The sequence below is a fragment of the Pinus tabuliformis genome, chromosome 4_1, assembly GCF_031772625.1.
Source record: "Pinus tabuliformis cultivar Carrire ecotype Pingquan chromosome 4_1, CPIR1, whole genome shotgun sequence".
Classification (NCBI taxonomy): Eukaryota; Viridiplantae; Streptophyta; class Pinopsida; order Pinales; family Pinaceae; genus Pinus; species Pinus tabuliformis.
Window position 1 is genome coordinate 39,543,617 of NC_142303.1, and position 18,105 is coordinate 39,561,721.

General features: G+C 40.6%; 1 protein-coding gene and 1 pseudogene across 1 annotated transcript; both read left to right on the forward strand.

The window, feature by feature from the left end:
* Positions 1-11,532: 11,532 nt before the first annotated feature.
* Positions 11,533-12,328, forward strand: LOC149174074 (uncharacterized; annotated as a pseudogene).
* A 144-nt stretch (positions 12,329-12,472) lies between these two features.
* Positions 12,473-13,496, forward strand: LOC149174075 (uncharacterized). The gene is made up of 2 exons (XM_089420732.1): positions 12,473-12,969; positions 13,169-13,496. Exons 1-2 carry the CDS (start codon positions 12,557-12,559, stop codon positions 13,494-13,496), a joined length of 741 nt encoding a protein of 246 aa, XP_089276858.1. The 5' UTR covers positions 12,473-12,556.
* Positions 13,497-18,105: the final 4,609 nt, after the last annotated feature.

Consider the following 18,105-nt stretch of genomic DNA (forward strand, 5'->3'; position numbering starts at 1 on the left):
CTTTTGATGAAGGCCCAATATTTAATATTTATAATGAGGAAAGAAATGAGGCTCTTACCAACCCACCTTATGATTATGTATTCAAATCACTTGAGCCTTTAGATTGTGGGGAAGGAAAACCCGTTGGATATTACACTTCACCCTCCCCTTTGTCTTCCCCTCCTATTCACCACCTTGAGTCTTCCTCAAATAAGTCCCTCGTACCTTTTGGTATCACCTCGAGTGACCATGCCCTTTTTCCCCTTTCTGAATATGGTGTCAATGATGATCCTTTCAATGAATATACTTTATCCCCTTTGACCCATCCTCGGTATCATGATCACTCCGCAACCTCCACTCTCCTAGATGACCATCACATTGATTAAATTGTTTGTTTCACTCCTTCTCTCTCTCACCCTTCATTCCCCCCTCATTGACATCCTTGAAGCATGACAGTACAAAAAATGATTGTGATGAGGAGTTTTCGATAGTGATCATTCATTCCTCCATTTTGCACCTAGAAGGAGAGCCCTGGACCTCTAGATTGACCAATTTTCTTTCTCCTATGACCTTCCTCTACCTTGAATGGATATGATATTTTGCCGACTTCCACCCACCTCATCCACCATGTGACTATGTCCACATTCGATTTGGGGGTTGCTACATGATTAATCATATTGACAGGCATATGTATATTGATGTGATAAAATATTGGTTGCACTCGCTTTATGATTACACTTAGTATTAACATTACTATATGCATGTTAGGGTAGGATGCATTGCATGATGATTTTTGCATTAGAACTAATCGCATGTGATGTTTCTCATGATAGGCTAGATTGAATACATAAAAAAAAAGAAATTGAACATTTTGTTTCTTGTTGGTTTATGGGCTAACATTAATCATGGGTGATCATCAGACACTGCGAAAAACATTTTTCCCCATGCCTTTTATCTTTGACATGTGTAGATAACAGGTCTGCAGTGACCAAGATATTGTTGGAGTTCTCATGACCTCCCGTTCAAGCAGTCCACTCCTTCATGAGATCACGTCCCAGTTGGAGCCATATGTTACCCACCACTTTGTGGATGATATCCCTATGAGAATGTTTTTCTCCATGATAGGCCTTAGATGGTAGCCAATAACCCCTTGATGCCTCCTAATAGCTCATTGTGCCATTTCTCTGCCACCCGAGCCAACAATTTGGTTCCTCACCCACCTGTATTGATCGTATGTTTGAAGGTGGGCCTCTTGAATCTAAAGGTATGTCCTTTAATTTGATAATTGAGTATTGTGTTTACTTAACATGGATACTTGTGGGTATGGATTAATGGGGGAATTTGGCGGAAATAGTGGGGTTAGTTTGTACTCTTGTCTCCTTATCCCTTTTAGTTGTTACCCTTGGATCTTAGTCCTGTGGGATCTCCTTTATTGACCATTTGGTTCTAGGGTGGTACTACTTGGGAAACCCCAAATTTGGGTGCATGGTCTCGCTCCTTTTCCCACACATACTACTCATGTTCCATTCACTATACCCCCATTCATCATTTCTCCCACCTGCGTCCACATTCTGATTCTGGGTCCACATAGGGTTAGCCTCCCTATCCCCTTGCCCCCACCTTTAGTCAGGCCTAGAATTATGCCTTGGAGGGTGAAGCAACTGAAAAAGAGGAAACAACATAATTGTCCACATTTAATAGGAATTTGTACCACAAAATGAAAAATATGGTCGGGACAAAAATATTTAGCATGTGGGAAAAAGACAACACATGAGCGCTACCCCATCCATTGCCATCACCCTAGTTCCATAGGCCCTAGATGAGCCTCCTCTATCATTTAGGAACCCTTGATTATCGCAACTCCTGGAGTGAAATTAACTGCCGTGACTCAAAGGGGGTAATCACTGCGATATTATACACATCATTCTCTTGTCCCTTGAGCCCCGATCAGTTAATTAAAGAAAATTCATAAAAGGAAAAAGGCATATAAAGAAGGGTGGAAAAATCAAGGTCGGGGCACATCATTTACCATGACCATTCCCTCCTATACATTATATACTAGGTATGGGATTCCCCTTATTCAGCTACACCTATGCCCCAGTATGTGGCCTAGGTTTGCCCCTCTCATTCCTTATTCCATATCACCCATTTGATACTTGCCACCCCCATTAGAAGGATGTACCTTGGACACGCTATCTCCTCTAAGGGATGAAACCACCTAATAAGGTACTTGGATAACCCCCTTTGGAGCTTGGAGACACTAGCACATGCCAAAGCCCTAATCTGAAAATCACTTGTGAGTGACCTCAATTAAACAATTAATGAGTGAAGTTATTACAGACTCATGTGCTGGTGTGTGTCTATGTTACTTTAGGCAACGGATCGATCAGATTGAAAAATACACAGACATTGGAAAATGGAAAACAGTAAGAGAAACATAGTAAGCAAATACAAGAACAAAACAAATTAATAAGGAGTTCACCCTATTCTGCAGGGCTATCTCTGATCCAGCTTTCAGTGGTGGCCTTCTTTTATTGCATCTTTAAAGCATAGATTTACAGTGAGGAGCTCAATTTGAGTCTCTTGAAACATATAACACTTGGTAGGGTGGTTCTTGGATTCCCCAAGCTACTAGAGTGCACAAACTCTTTTCCTTTCCAAGTCTTGACCTCTCTGGTCTTTAATGGGAGGAGCTTAATGTGGTACTCAATTCCCGACAGATCCTCACAGGGATTGCTTGAACCTCTCAAGCTTTCTGTCTGCTCGATGCTGCCTTAGGTCAGCTCGGCTCTCTGTTTTCTACTTCTTGTTTCACTGTCTTTTCATCGCTCTCGCTCTCTCTGTCTTCGTGCTCTTCTCTTATCTGTCTTCATGTTCCATTCTCTGTCTGTTCATGGCTTAAAGCTAGTCTGTCCTTGACTGTTTGCTTCCTCTTCTGCCCCTTCGGATCGCCTGCTGCTGTTTGCTTGGATTTCCTTGCCTCTGTGTCATTGCCAACGGTTCACAGGGAGTGGCCAATTGTCCTCTCACGAATTGTGCCAGCTCATCCTCACTGGTTTGAAATTTCAGTTACACTATGGAATGACTCATCTACCAACTCTACGGTCAAATCGGATGATAGACTTTTATGTGCTGCGGCTTAATTCCCTTGTCAAATCCAGTTCCTCCATTGGGTGCAATCTCCGCCGTCAAATCTGGAGCCCCCAGATCCTATGGTGTTTGCTCATTTCATGTGGTTGACTTGCTCGACCATTAGCGCACGATGAGAAGTGGTTTTCTCTCTCATCCGTCGGACATGCATCGTATGATGAATGGAATCGCTCGTTTTCTGCCAAATCCACTTACCGCCCAAGGATGCCTCCGATATACTGCTGGTTTTGGAGCATGGGACCTACCTTTCGCCTTAGCGCCTTCCTCGCGTTTTCCCGGCTTCCATGCGACCGAGAACTTCCAGGGTTTTTCCTTCTCGAGGGGTTTTTCCTAGTGATGCGTGATTAGCGCGCTAATCGTGCATCAGAAATGGCCTTTGTTTCCCGATCCGGGCTTCCCAACTGCCATTTTTTCCTCCTGCGCAGTCTCCATGGGCCTCGATCAGTGCGCTTTGACCGAGGTCCTCGTCGTTCCTTGTTGGCTGCAAACTGCCACTGTCCAGACGTCTTTCTGATCGCTCTTTGTTCATAAATTCGAAGTCTGTCCTGATTTGATACAGTCATGGCACTTTGATAATCTTCATGGATCCAATTCGGATCAGGCCCATACATAAGGGCATGCCATTATGAAGTGCCGACTTTTCTATCCATGATTTGCAAGCTCTTTTACTTGATTATTCTAATGACTAATTGTATTGGAAGCCTAGGGGACACATTGGATCTTATGCAGGATTGAAGATGGTTTTGATTTGGATTTGGCTTCTCTATATGGGATCCTGACCCCCAAAGGTCCAAATTGGCACATCTAGGGTGTGCATAGAGAGCCATGTGCCTCCACAATAGTAGACAACACTCCAAAGATCTTCATGGATGTTCAGAGACTACTAGAAATCTACTTTTGGGATGATGTTGCCATGATTGGTACACTATGCCCAACATGACCCCACAGGAGCCCCACACTCTTGGCAAGCATACCAACACTTGTACGGTGTTATGGAAGCATTCATTACACCACTTGGACAATTATGGAGGATATACAAGCATCTTCCATTCATATGGAGACCCATGGGGTCATTGATGTGTCCTTAGACCCATTGAGAGCACCACAGGTCTTCTACTTAGAGATCAAGGGGCCACCCCCTTGTCCATCATATTCTGAGGAATTTATTCCTCAATATGGCACTTCAAGATGTTATTGAGCCTTTGGAGGTCCCTACGACATGAATACATAATTTTTTGGCCCCTTGTGAGGCTTGTTTTTACATTATGAGCTAGTATGTTGGCCTTGTCATCAATACTGGTTATTATTTGCACATTATTTTATCATTAGGAGCCCATAGGCTAATTCGAACTCCTTAGGAGGCTATATATTGATGTTATATACGTTCATTTGTATCCTCACTTGACTTGGGATCTCTCTATCTTTAGAGAACTTCACATTTTTTCCATAGAGGATTATTTTGGAGGATGGATGAATTCTGATGTATGTATTTGGACTATTTCTATCTTGGAGCTTCATATTTTCAAACAAATTTTTGGTTGGATATATTGTATAATGTTGTAAGTAAATTGTTACGTGTTTATTCTTGTTGCTATATACCGCTAAAATTAGGGCTAGTTGCTGCATAATTGAAACGTGGAATTAAGCATTTTTTAGATAATCTAAAGTATTAGCCAATGTTATATGAATGAAATGTCCTAGAGATTTATTTGTCTCGATAAGCTTGCAACATTTTCATTGAAGTATAAATTATTGAATGTCACTTTTCTTTTATTTCTCTCAACATTGGATGAAGCTCACTTTCCAAGCATCCTTTATCAAGAAACCAAGTTCTTACTCATCATTATCCTTGATTCCATATCCTCAAGTGAATTAGGCACTGATCCCTTAAAAGGGTGATCATTTTAACCTTTCTTTTACCATTTCCCATTTTTCCTCAAGTGTAGCCCCATTAGGTCACCTAGGGCATCAATTTCTTGGGAATTGACCCAAGGAAATAATTCGATCTCCTCTAAGCAACTGTTGGCTTGTTGGGGCCTAACCCAGGTTCAGAGTTAATTAGCAAAACAAATCCCTATACTACTGGCCCTTTCAGCAACATTCCGCGGAGTGCGGACTGAGGTCTCACCCGAAGTAGTATGGGGGGGTGCTGGAACCAGGTTTCTGCACCCTTGAGATGTCTAAAGGTTTGATTTGGTCCAACTGTTAGTCCCTTCACACAGGTTACTTTGTGCACTTCCCTAGCCTTCGTGTGCTGATATATTCACCTTCGCGCAGCCCTAACTGGGGGTTGTGGGGATTTTGCGCTGCTAGAGCAGGGCTCTACACTATTTCCCTAAGTCACACTCGAGATCTTACTTATCTTATTACACCAGTTAGTTATCTTCGCATAAATGGATGCCTTATGTTATATTTATTTATACAACACATTCATATGAATTCACGCAACAAATAAATAGTAAACTTGCAATTCATACCCAATAATACATAAAACATGAAAAGATACACAGAAATATGGTATAAATTCTTTTTATTAATTCTTCCCATGGTTACAGGGTCAACCTGCCCTGCGCACTCAGCTGCAGGGGTCTGCACACTCAGCTGTGGACTACTATGCCTCTGTGCAGTTAGCTTCAGAACCTTCTCCTACTCTATGACCCAAAGACATGATTTACAGTTAACTCAACGCTTCATCAATCCCTTAGACTCATCATTCTTAGATTAACTTTCTTCACTTAGAGTCTAGCTCTATTTATACAATCCCATGGTCCATGGACCATGGGTAGATCTTTCAAACTGACATTACATTACAAAACCAAGGGCAGACAACCCTGTGACTCTATTATGACTTCGCGCGCCACACCCACAAATCGCGGAGTCTTTACAATGGACTTAATCAAAACTTGGGCTTTAAGTCCCAAAGCATGCCTTGGGGGGATTCCATTCCCAACAGGCCCCCAACACAAACATCATGACTTGCCCTTGGGTCACTCTATTGGTTCGGAGATCTTCACGTGGAGACCCTCTAACTCTGCTCAAATAGCTTCAAGGTCGGAAACACACTGAATGGTTACCTGTTGAATCTCTTGTACACGTTGTTCTAAGACTGCGGTGTCAGAACTGCTTCCCTGCATCTATTCCTGCATCCCCTGCATCTGTTTATAGTCCCATGCCTTCTTCCATCTACTTGGAGCGTGAAGATTGTGCTTCTGTCGGCTAGTTAGATAGTCGGGCCACCCGTGTATGGCTTCAAGTGACTACCATTCACTTTGCCTGGGAAGGGTTCTCCATTTAGCTTTACCAGCTACACCGTGCCTTCGTCTGTGACCTCCTTAACAACATATGGTCTCAGCCAATGCATTTTGAACTTTCTTGGGAATTTATCAAACTTACTGTCATATAGTAACACTGTGACCTCCTTAACAACATATGGTCTCAGCCAATGCATTTTGAACTTTCTTGGGAATTTATCAAACTTACTGTCATATAGTAACACTAAATTGTTTACCTTGAAGGTGCGTAGCTTAATATGGCGATCGTGCTAGGCAGGGAAAATTTTAAGAACCCCCCCTAAATTTATAAATATAATAAATGGGCGAATCTCCATGGTATATAGGAAAAATGGAAGGCGATTTTATCAATAATATAATATGTATATATAATGTTTTGGCGAATCTCTCACCAGGCATGGCGAATATTTTACTCAATTATAAAATCTTGTAAGATCTTGGCGAGTCTTTCACTAAATAATAAAACTTTGTAAAGTCCTAGTGAATCTTAGCATAGGCTACATTCCCCCATTTAAATAGGCTACATTCCAGGTGAATACCATGGGTCAATACCATGTTACATTTTGGTGAATACCATGGGTCAATACCATGTGCCATTTTTATTTTTATTAATTCTAATATTAGGGTTAATAATGGTTTTTTGCATGGTATTAATAACAATCTAGTCCATGGTATTTGTCCCATAGTATTTTGGCCATAGGTTTCACCTAAATATAACCCATTTTTTGAGTGTTCGTAAATATAAGGTGACTTATGGAGTAAATATAAAAAAATGTTTTATTTGTTTACCATACCTCTCGTTTATTTATATTTTTATTAATTTACCATACCTCTTTTACAAATATGGTATTTGGCCCATAGGATTCACTTAAATAAAACCTCTTTCTTGTGCATTCATAAATAGAACGAGGGTTATGGACTAAATATAAAAAGAGGTTTTATTTATTTACGATACGTCTAGTTTATTTATATTTTTATTTATTTACCATACCTTTTGAGTAAGTATAAAAAGACGTCTTATTTATTTACCATACCTCCACTTTACTTATATTTTTATTTGTTTACACCCTTACATGTATATAAGGTGACTTATGGAGTAAATATAAAAAACGTTTTATTTATTTACCATACCTCTCATTTATTTATATTTTTATTAATTTACCATACCTCTTTTATAAATATGGTATCTGGCCCATAGGATTCACTTAAATAAAACCTATTCTTGAAAATGGGCGAATGGATTCACTTAAATAAAACCTATTCTTGAAAATGGGCGAATGGAAGGTTGTAAGTCCTAATTTCAAGGGCTAAATTTACCTTTTTTACCCTCTCCCTTAAAATAAGGTGGGCTATTTGAGGTGATTTGTAAAAATGTACTATGATACAAAATATTCGCCCACTAAAAATTTAAAACCCCTTAATTTCGCCAAAGGGCGAACATTCGCCCCTAAAATTATCCTTGGTGCTAGGCCTTTTTGCACTGCTTTTTTACCTGTTGATGGAAGCCAACGAGGAACCGTTCTTCTTCAAGTTCTTCCAACTGTGTGAGCCTCTTTTCCAAGGCTTTGTGGTTCATCATACCTGTGATCGTTGCTATGTGCAGACTAGGCACAATATACTCCATTGGCATGACAGCTTCCACACCATAGACCAATCGAAAAGGTATCTGGCCTGTCAGTTTCTTGCACGTTGTCCTATAATCCCATAGTACTGCAGGAACTCATAGGTCCCAATCACTCCGCTATGCGTTTCATGCTTTGGTCAACGCAGTCTCTAGTATTCTGTTAAATGCTTCTACCGTTCCATTGGCTTGGGGGTGATACATGTGCTTTTCTGATGATACACCTGAAATTCTTCTGTCAGCGCGTTGAATGTTTCGTTTAGGAAATGTGTATTGCAATTGCTCATCAGGATCTTCGGACATCCAAATTGTGTCAATACGTGTTCAAACAGAAGATTCACAGCTGTGGCAGCTGTGGAATCTTTTACCAGTTGTGCTTCTACCTAATGAGTCAAGTACTCTATCGTGGTGATAATGTATCTCTCCCCGTCTTTCCTTGAGGTTTGATAGGTCCTACAAAGTCAATTGCCCACTTTTCAAAGGGCTACAATGTCATTTATGGATTCAAAGGAATCTCATCCCTCTGCGATGGTTTACCTATTCTTTGACATATATCACAGGCCTTACAGTGTGCTTTTGAATCCTGGTGAAGGGTTGGCCACCACAACCCTACGCGAAGAATCTTTTGTGCGGTCGCTCACCCTGCATAGTGTCCTCCTGTAGTGCCCCTGCGAGGATCTGACTTCGTTCGAATTCAGGTACATACCTTTGTAGTATCTCGTCATTGCCCATCTTATATAGGTGCCCTGTGATGACAGAAAAATCTGTCGTGTGCACCACCAGTTCCTTCTTCTGCTAGACGGAGTATTCTTTCAGCGCAGTTCTAGTTGTGAGAAAGTGGATTATGTCTTCGAAGTGTCCATTTGCTACATGCACAACAAAGAGCTATGCATCAGGTAATCCTTCTTCCAAACTAGTAGGTTCCTCTCCCTATCTCAATGTGCGACAAGTGATCTGTTCCCGCGTTTAGGCGTCCTGGTTTCACAACGACCTCAAAATAATATTCTTGGAACAATAAGAGCCACCTGCATATGCGCCCCCCCAACACAGGCTTATTGACCAAGTATTTTAGCGTGGAATGGTCTGTATACATCTTGAAGTTTCCTCCTAAAAAATAGTGCTGATATTTTTGGAGCGCGTACACCATAGCCAATCCCTCACGTTTAGTGGTGGAATATTTCTTTTTTGCTTTAGACAATCTGCGACTTGCGAACGTGATAGGGTGATCCAAGCCCTCTCCACCCTCCTATGTTAGTACTACTCCCAGTGTTATACACGATGTGTCAACATGGACATGAAACTCCTTGTCCCATTTCGAGAAGACTAGGATCGACGCAGAGGCCAATTTTTCTTTTAGTACATCCAGGCTCTTCATGCAGTCATCATTCCAGCAGAACATAACATATTTTTTCAACAAATTCTCCATTGGTGCAGTGATCTGGGCATAGATTTTGATGAACTTCTTGTAATACCCCGTATGACCCAAGGTAGCATGCAGCTGTTTGACACTTCACGGTGCTTACAAATTTAGAATTATCGCAATCTTCGTGGGGTCCACCATCAGTCCCTTTTTTCAAACCACATGTCCCAACAGGTTCCCACAGGGAATGAGGAATGTGCACTTCTTGAGGTTCATGCGATTTGGCGTCATCGGCAGGTATCTAGCATCAAGCGTAATCTCACTACATGGTGCTTAACCAATCCAAATACAGTCTAATCATCCAAATAAACCTCCATGAACTTGTGGATATATTCCTTGAATGCTACAACAAATATGCACGAAAAGATGGCCGACATGTTCTTCAACCCAAATGGCATAACGTGTAATGAAAACAGCCCCACTGAGTCACAAAGGTGTTCTTGCTCCTATCTTTCGATATGATTTTGATCTAGTGGTACCCTGAGAACCCATCAGTAAAAGAATATGCTTCTTGCCTGCTGACATTTTCCAATACTTCATCTGTGAATGGAGTTGGGAATGGGTCATGCACACATGCGTCATTCAATTTTTTGAGGTCCACGCATATTCTTATCTCACCCTTCTGCTTCTTTTCCTACACTACCATAGGGCTTACCCAATTAGATTCTTCCACCGGCTCAATGATTCCAGCTGCGAGCATCTTGTCTAGTTATATTCGGACCTTCTCCTTGTACTTCGGATTCAAGCGGTAAGGCCTCTGCTTAACTAGCTTCGCATCGGGCTTTAATGTGATCCGCATCATTCCTAAATCTCCGATGATTCCTTTCAAGTCTGTGATCTTGGTGGGGAACAGGTCCTAGTACTCGCGGAGTAACTCAGCGACTTTATCCACCGTCGCGTCATCCCAGTAATCACCGAGCATTGCGTACTTAGGTTCGGCTTCCATGCCAATGTTTACCTGCTTCATTTTTACTAACGCAGTTATGTCAATCTCTCCAATCAGTGGTCCTTGAACCTCGTGATAGCCTTCAGTTTCTGGAATGTTAGCTTTTAGCAGATCCTCGTCGTCTTCTTCAGTTTTTACGTTATAACACTCCAGTGCACAGCTGAGTTGAGTCGCCCATTCCGGATGAATCAATTCTGTTGGCTCCTATGGTGTTTTAAAGATAGCTACTTTTACTTCTTGCAGTGCATCATCAATAGTATCCCACCAATGATCCTCAAACATGAGGGTTAACAGAAACCTTTTGTGCAAGATATCCCATTCACCCGTCCCATGGCGGAGCTCTTTCTCTACATACCAGTTCATGGGTATGACATCTAGGGTATGACATCTAGGGTATGACAAAACAGGTACACCCACTCAGGTTGTAGCTCTTCCCCATAGGCCTTTGTACACTTGGTGAGGTGTGCGTGGGGATCATCCCGTCTATCATACTTGTCTTTTAATCGCATTTGAGGCTTCCCAAATAGCATGCGCATCATTCTTCTACATTCGCGCCTGTTATAGACATATTTGGGCACTGCAACCCCAATCACATACGTCGATAAACCAAGGGCTCTCAAACCCCTAAAATTGTTGTTTCACACCCTAAAAGATCAAGGTCAACTGATTACATCATTTCCAAGAAGTTCTCTCTGAAAAACTACTCAGAACTGGTCAAAACTAGTCCATACAAACTGCTCCAAGCTGAGGGTGCGATGCATATCACCTGTTACACACAAGGGGTGTGATGCATATTGAAAAGTCCTTCTGTAGGGTGTGATGAGCTAGAGCAGACAAATGGCAAAGGCAGTTTGCTAGGTGGAAACTTAGAGAATCTTCTAGAAACTGCTCATATGACACTTGTGTTATCACTGACAAAATTTTCAATGCCAAATGTCTTACATTTGTTTGATGGTAAAGCACATAAATCCTTTTAGCAGTTTTGCAGCGCAACATGTTTAGGTGATTTCGTAGCGGAAAACACTGATTTTGCACTAACTGCACTACGAAATGGGGAATTCGTGCTGATCCATAGCACATCTCACTCCAGCTGTCATATTTTCTGCAAGAATTTTACGGGGATAGCATGTGTAAGGTCTTACATGTCGGTCTTGATATGTTCTTCCTGCTAGAAGTACCGGGGGAATATCGTTATGTGTAAGGAATGGAAATGAGCTGCCCTTCTGTATCACTCATGTTCCAAGTTGGCGGTAATGCAACATATCATAATATGGGTGCTTGCAAAGAGACGGTTGACAGTTGTACAAGCAAAAGTTGCGGTGGTCATGAAGTGGACATAATGCACTTTTCAATAGGAACCGCAATTCCAGGTCGTTTGTATGGCACCAACATAATTGATAATACAAATGGCACTGGAGGAGATAGGTTTGGCCATTTGGTTGATCTATATGCATCCACACGGTCGGTATCTTGATGGATTGGATCCTCAAGGAAATGGAAATGGTGCTAATTTTAGTGCGCAGAATGATTGGCAGGGAGCGTAGTGGCATGATTTGATTGACAATTCCTTTGGTCTTCTGGAGAATGCAAGCCCATATGCATCAACTGGTAGCAAAGGGACTTACACTTTTGAGTTTTCCAGGCCCCTGCGCACATCTGATCGTCTTCAACAGGATGTTCAATTTGTTATAGGACAGACACACAATTTCTCGGCTGCATTTTGGTACCCTGTAAATGGGAATCTTTGGACTAAAAGTAGCCATTATTCTGTTAGCTGTGTCACACATTACTGTTGCGGGAAAGCAAAAGAATTGCCTGTTCCTTTTGGACACTTAGCAGTTGTAATTGAAAAAGCTTCAAGCTCATGGATGCTGCTTGTGATTGTGTCAGCGGAGGATATGTTTCCTTGGGGGCGTTGTTGAGTATATTTTACCATCAGTTTCCGTCTTGTTTGGAAAAGCTCAGAGACTAGAAGAATTTTCTATGCAACTACCAGAGATAATAATCACCACTGTGGACGGGAAGAGATGAATTATCAGTTCAGTTTGGGTAATTTTTATTATAAGCTCCTCATCCACGGCATGTAGCAAAACTATTTAATGGGTGTGAAGATTCGTGTAAGCAGAGGCAAAATTTAAATTAGTGCTTTAATGGAATCCATCGAAGGACAGGGGACATCAAGCAGGCTCGTATTGGTGGCCATAGACGAGAGCGACGAGAGCGTTAACGCTCTTCATTGGGCTCTTAACAACGTGTTAACATCGCAGGATAGAATCATTCTAATTCATGCTCAGCGCCCTCCAAATCCCCTTTTCGCAGCTCGAAGACCTGGTTTCATGGTGCCAGCAGATGTACTGAAGAAATTCAAAAACGATGTCAAGAAGTCTACAGAGAAGATTTTGGCGGAAGCCACAGAAATATGCAAAGCCAAAAATTTAACTGTGGAGACGGAGGCCTACACTGGAGATGCCAGGGAAGTCATATGCAATGCGGCACAAACTTATAATCCTGACATGTTGGTGATAGGTAGTCATGGATACGGAGCTCTTAAGAGTTCTTGGCGGTGTGGAATGTCTATAATGTGCTCAACTATCTACAGGCTTTTGTTGAGAAGTCTGAGATTATCCAGATTCTAGAGGAAGAGAAAGAACTTCGTGTACATTGCCTTCTTGGAGATTATTACAGTGGTCTGGCAAAAACCAGCAACAAAATTCAAATTTGGCGTTGCGCCAAGTTAAGACATGGGCAAAACTCCTTGACAGTTTCTGTACAACTGCAAAACTACAGTTGGAGATTATGTACAAGATTCAAATTCAATGTTATGAGGATGCTAAACTCATGAAACTGTTCCCTGAAATTGTGAGGTCTCTCTATGATGAGAAAGTTCTTGCTGAAGATACTATTCTGATGTGGTTTGCACAGATGATCTGCTATTTCTTTTACAAAAATATATCTTTTGGGCTTACACTCTTCAATTTTGAAGCATATACAAGTTCCTCTGGACAACCCATATATGATGATTGGTATATGCTGCTTTTCAATATTATTTTGACATCACTGCCAGTCATATCTTTGGGGGTTTTTGAGTAAGAGGTTTCATCTGAAGTATGTTTGCAGTTCCCTGTTCTCTATCAGCAGGGCCCAAGGAATATATTTTTAAACTGGTACCGTGTACTTGGATGGTTGGCAAACCATGAGATTATTTATGATATTTGTCAACAACCACTTCAGTTGCCTCTGTCAAATGTTTCAAGTGCAGTTCAGGAATTTCAGAAAGTGGGGGACTATTTATCTATGGTGGAACAGTAACCTTTTGAGATAATGCAGGATGTAGTGATTCCATCCATGAGTGCGTTGATAAAGCCAGAGTTTCTAAGGCACCAAGACAAATATGTCAGGCTCATTGTTGTTACTTGCATTAGTGAGAATCACACTGAAAACGTATCTGTTTCAATGCAAACAATTAGGAGTTTGGTTTGAATGAAAGAAAGACTGTGTTTTTGAAATTACACAGCAGTTTCGTAGCGCGCTACGAAACTGCTGTAGGTGTTGATTTTAAGTGCAGACAAACAGTTTGGTAAGATGACCGGGAATTTTCTAAAGGAAACACCTGAAGGACATTTAGGAGACCAAATGAAGATAGCATAGCCATTCAAATGATGACAGGTGTACCTTTGTAAAAGTGAAATGTTTTGGCTCAAGTTAAAGTTTTGATTATAAAGACACTTTATTACCGATCATTAGGGTTTGGAAGGAGTTGCATACGAGGAGACTTGGCTTGCACACCTGTCCATCAACGAAGCCTCCAACACATCTGGAAACATGGTGGTGCTCTACATTTTTGGGATATTAAAGAGCTGGAGACATGCTGCTGCATTTTCGAATAAGTGGTGGAAGACTGGAACCGGAAAAACAGGGGTTTTCTCCTAACATCACTGAACCATCAAAGCATTCAGCATCCAAAGCTAGTATGGAACATTGAATCCTTTTCTCAGCCATCTCGGCCAAACTAAAAGGAGACAGGTGTCAAAGAACAAGAAAGAATCATTCTACAAGGAGGATAGAATTAGAGTTATAGTTAAATTAGGACTCTTTAAAATTCCAGTTTAGCACTTATTGTATTTAATGAGTTAGTTCAATAGTGGATAGGGGTAATTAGTGGTAGTCATCGAGCTCCCCTCATGCTGGAGGAGGAAGCTCAAAGTAGTTAAAGTTATGTTTCTATATATAGATGAAACTTTTATGTAATGAGGGTTGGATATTTGATAAAACAGAGGATTGTTTTGGCTTGTGTAAAAACTCAGTTTCAGTAATATAATTTGCTGCTTTTCTTCTCAGGATTCATACAGTATTTTTATGTTCAAGATGTGTGGTTTTACTTTGTCCTTGATGTTTTTACAGTTGTATAAATACACAATCACTCAGAATTCACTTATGCTGCTCTGACTTCCTGTGTGTATTTGTAAACTGTGGTTTTCTATGAATTGTGTTTTGAGCATCTAAATGCCACATGCCCTGACTTCTATGTAAAAGCAGTGTCATTGTTTACTGAAGTATGATTGACTCCATAAGCCCAATGGAAACCTATGTAATGTTTGTCCAACCTTCATATTTGTTAAGTTTACTTTACAAGAGTTAGCCATCTTACTCATAGTCAAAATCATTAACCTTTTGAGAGAGCCCTCTCAGGCTAAGGAGGCTAAGCCTTAGTCAAAAGTTTGGTTTGAAATAGTTACTTGAAGTTAACCTGGTCTGCAGCCTTCCAGTGCTTGATTTTGAGATAACAACTTGCTTCTCTGAATTTGCCCAGGGACGAGTAAGAGATCATGAAATCTCCAAGTGGAACCAAGAACTATCAATGAAATGACACTAATCAAAAACTTAGAAGCTAACTCACCTCTCTGCAAACATCTATAAATGGATCCCTCATCCTAGAGATACAGAGGCTGGAATTTTGTAATTTGTAAGGAAGTGTTGTTGGTTTCTCTTTGAGACATTGTATTGTTGGGTGATCTTTCCTTTCATGAGGCGAAGAGGGCTTTCATGCTGGGAGGATGATGCTGGATCAGACAACTGGGTTGTAATCCTCTCTTCTACTTCTATTATCAATAAAGTTATTTGAGTATTCCTCCATATATTTGTACACTTGTAAATCTTGTATTTGTGAATGCAATTGTGTGGTTAATGTACATTTGATTCTACATTGTTTATGGCATTATAGATCTCTATGCTTTGATAGTATTTTGTTGCTTTGCCTCTATAGGTGTTCTTTGAAGTGGGACAAGTGAGAAATGAGCGACGAAGCTCTATCAAAGGAGAGAGGAAACAAGCAAGGAGCCAAGCGTAAGACTAAGGTTGGTGCTCTCTGCTTCTCTCTTATCTATCATCCATAAAGGAGAACACAAGTTGCTTTGAATTGTTTGTTTCTAAGATAGCTACCTGTCTTAGTGGGACTAGTAGATCAAATAGCGACACTAGTTTTCCCGAAAACAAAATGGCGACTCTGCTAGGGAGAGAATATTTTGTTTGTTTGTTAATGTTGTTTGCTTTCTAAACTACAGACAGAGCCTGAAATTAAGCCAGCTAGCCTTCGAACTGCACTTGCTATGCAAGTGCAAAGTAGATCAACGATGCTTCAGTCAATCTCTGGGTTGGTTTATAAACTGAAAATCTGACTTGCAAACATCCTAAGTGCCCTAGTCATAGCTCAATAACCTCATAAGATCATACCCCTATACTTTGTGTTTATTGTTTATCATAGCTTGATTGAAATAGCTGAACTTAGCTACAAATTTTGAGCAAAAACCAAGCTCAATTTCATTCTCTGGACCATCGCAGTGTATCTCATTGGCAGTCTGGATGCATCGCACCTCCCATGTGCTGCAGGTGAGATGCATCCTTGTTTCCCTTAAGGACAGGTGCGATGATTGAATGAGACTGTTTCTCTCTCCAGAAATTGGTTTTTTCTTCATTTTTTTCAGCTCTATTCCGTAGTTTTGTAGCATATGATCAGTATATCATTGTTGAAACCTTCTTCCTTGAAATTATTCGGCCTCCATTGATAAGGAATTGTGAATTTTTTTTATGTATTTTTCATCATTTACAATCCTCCTTTGCAAATAGTAGCTTAATCGAACTATCATCTTTTGATTCAAAAGTGTCGCAACTGTCATTGTGAGTTGAAAAGAAGAGTGTCATAAAGTCTTCCTCTTCTAGATAGTCGATTGTACTTTTGCCATTGTATTTGATTTGAATTGTTAGTATTTGAAGTGTCGAAAGCAGTTTCCCATTCAAAATTGAAAGTGTCGTCTTAGTCTTCCTTTCGTCTTTTGAAAAGAAATTGCTAAAGTGTCGCTTTGAAGAAAAGTAGTTCAGATCTGTACTTAGTTTTCTTTTTAGGATTTTCACATTAAGGAAACAGAAAAATGAATACATGCATGTGCATTTGCATTTAGACTACATGCGGAAATTGATTTAGGAAAGTGCATTTAGTGTGTGCTCTCTACTCCCTGTTGAAAGAATCGTACTCTTCTTTCCTTAGTAGTTAGGATTTTCATTGCTAAAAGAAAACAAACGACTGTTTATCATTTTAGGTTGCATATCTAGGAATTTTACATCTACATCACGCGGTGAACCTTGAAAGGCAAATTTCTTAAGAAAGATCAACTATAAAATAAACCTCAATGAACATAAAAACGTTTTGGAACCTAATGCACAACATCTAGAAGTCTAGGCTAGAGACGTATTCTGGTGTCGTAAAGCCTAGTAACTATCATTTTCATCGTAGGTTGGGTGATTCCTCCTCTTTGATATGACAAGTGCCAGTATGGACTTGTGCTCCCACATACCATCGAGTATATATTGGGAGACCACAATAGGCTGATATCCTTTATCCTTAGGAAGCCGTGTCTGCCGCCCTATCGATCGCAATGCACTGAACACAGCATTCGGGAAGATTGACTGCCGTACGTAAAGTCCTCGGTAATTTCTCTTTAATTTACCACCAAGGTGTATATTACAGTTTTACAATTGGTTTGGTAATCCCTCTGTCTAGATTTGCAGAGTAGTCACTTTCATTCCTTTTCGACTCCTTAAAAGAAAAGGTCCATCTGAGCACTTGTCACTTCAGGCTCATTAAAAATTGAAGGCGACTAGAGTCACCTTTAGCTTTTTCTCGACTCTTAAAAATTGAAAAAGTAAGTTGTGTCAAAGCATCATAAAATTCATTTAATTCGTAATAACATTTTCCCATTTTTATTTTGAGTTGATCAAGTAATCTGCAATTGTGGAAGAAAGTCAATCAAAACCCCGTCATTCGTGGAGACTAACGAGTCAACCGTCTTTGACTCCGAAAGCAAAACCATTCTGGGTGAAACAATCTCGTTTAACTAGGTCGAAATATCCTGGTTTATTTGAAACTTGTGTTTCAACATCATCAGAGACTCCAGTTACTCCAATTATTTCCGGTACATCTGCCTTTACAGAATAAGTTTCGCAGCTACAAGAGGACATTAGAACTGATCCTAGTGTAACGGTAGACACCTCAATACCTGAAACAACTCCATCTAGAGTTGGTCCAGAAACTAAAGTTCACTCACCTGAACATCTAGGAGTTGAGTTCCAGAATCTACAAGGTGTCACCCCTCCTGTATCTATTGCTATAGAAACTATACCTTCTTCGGCCCCAGAAATATTTTAC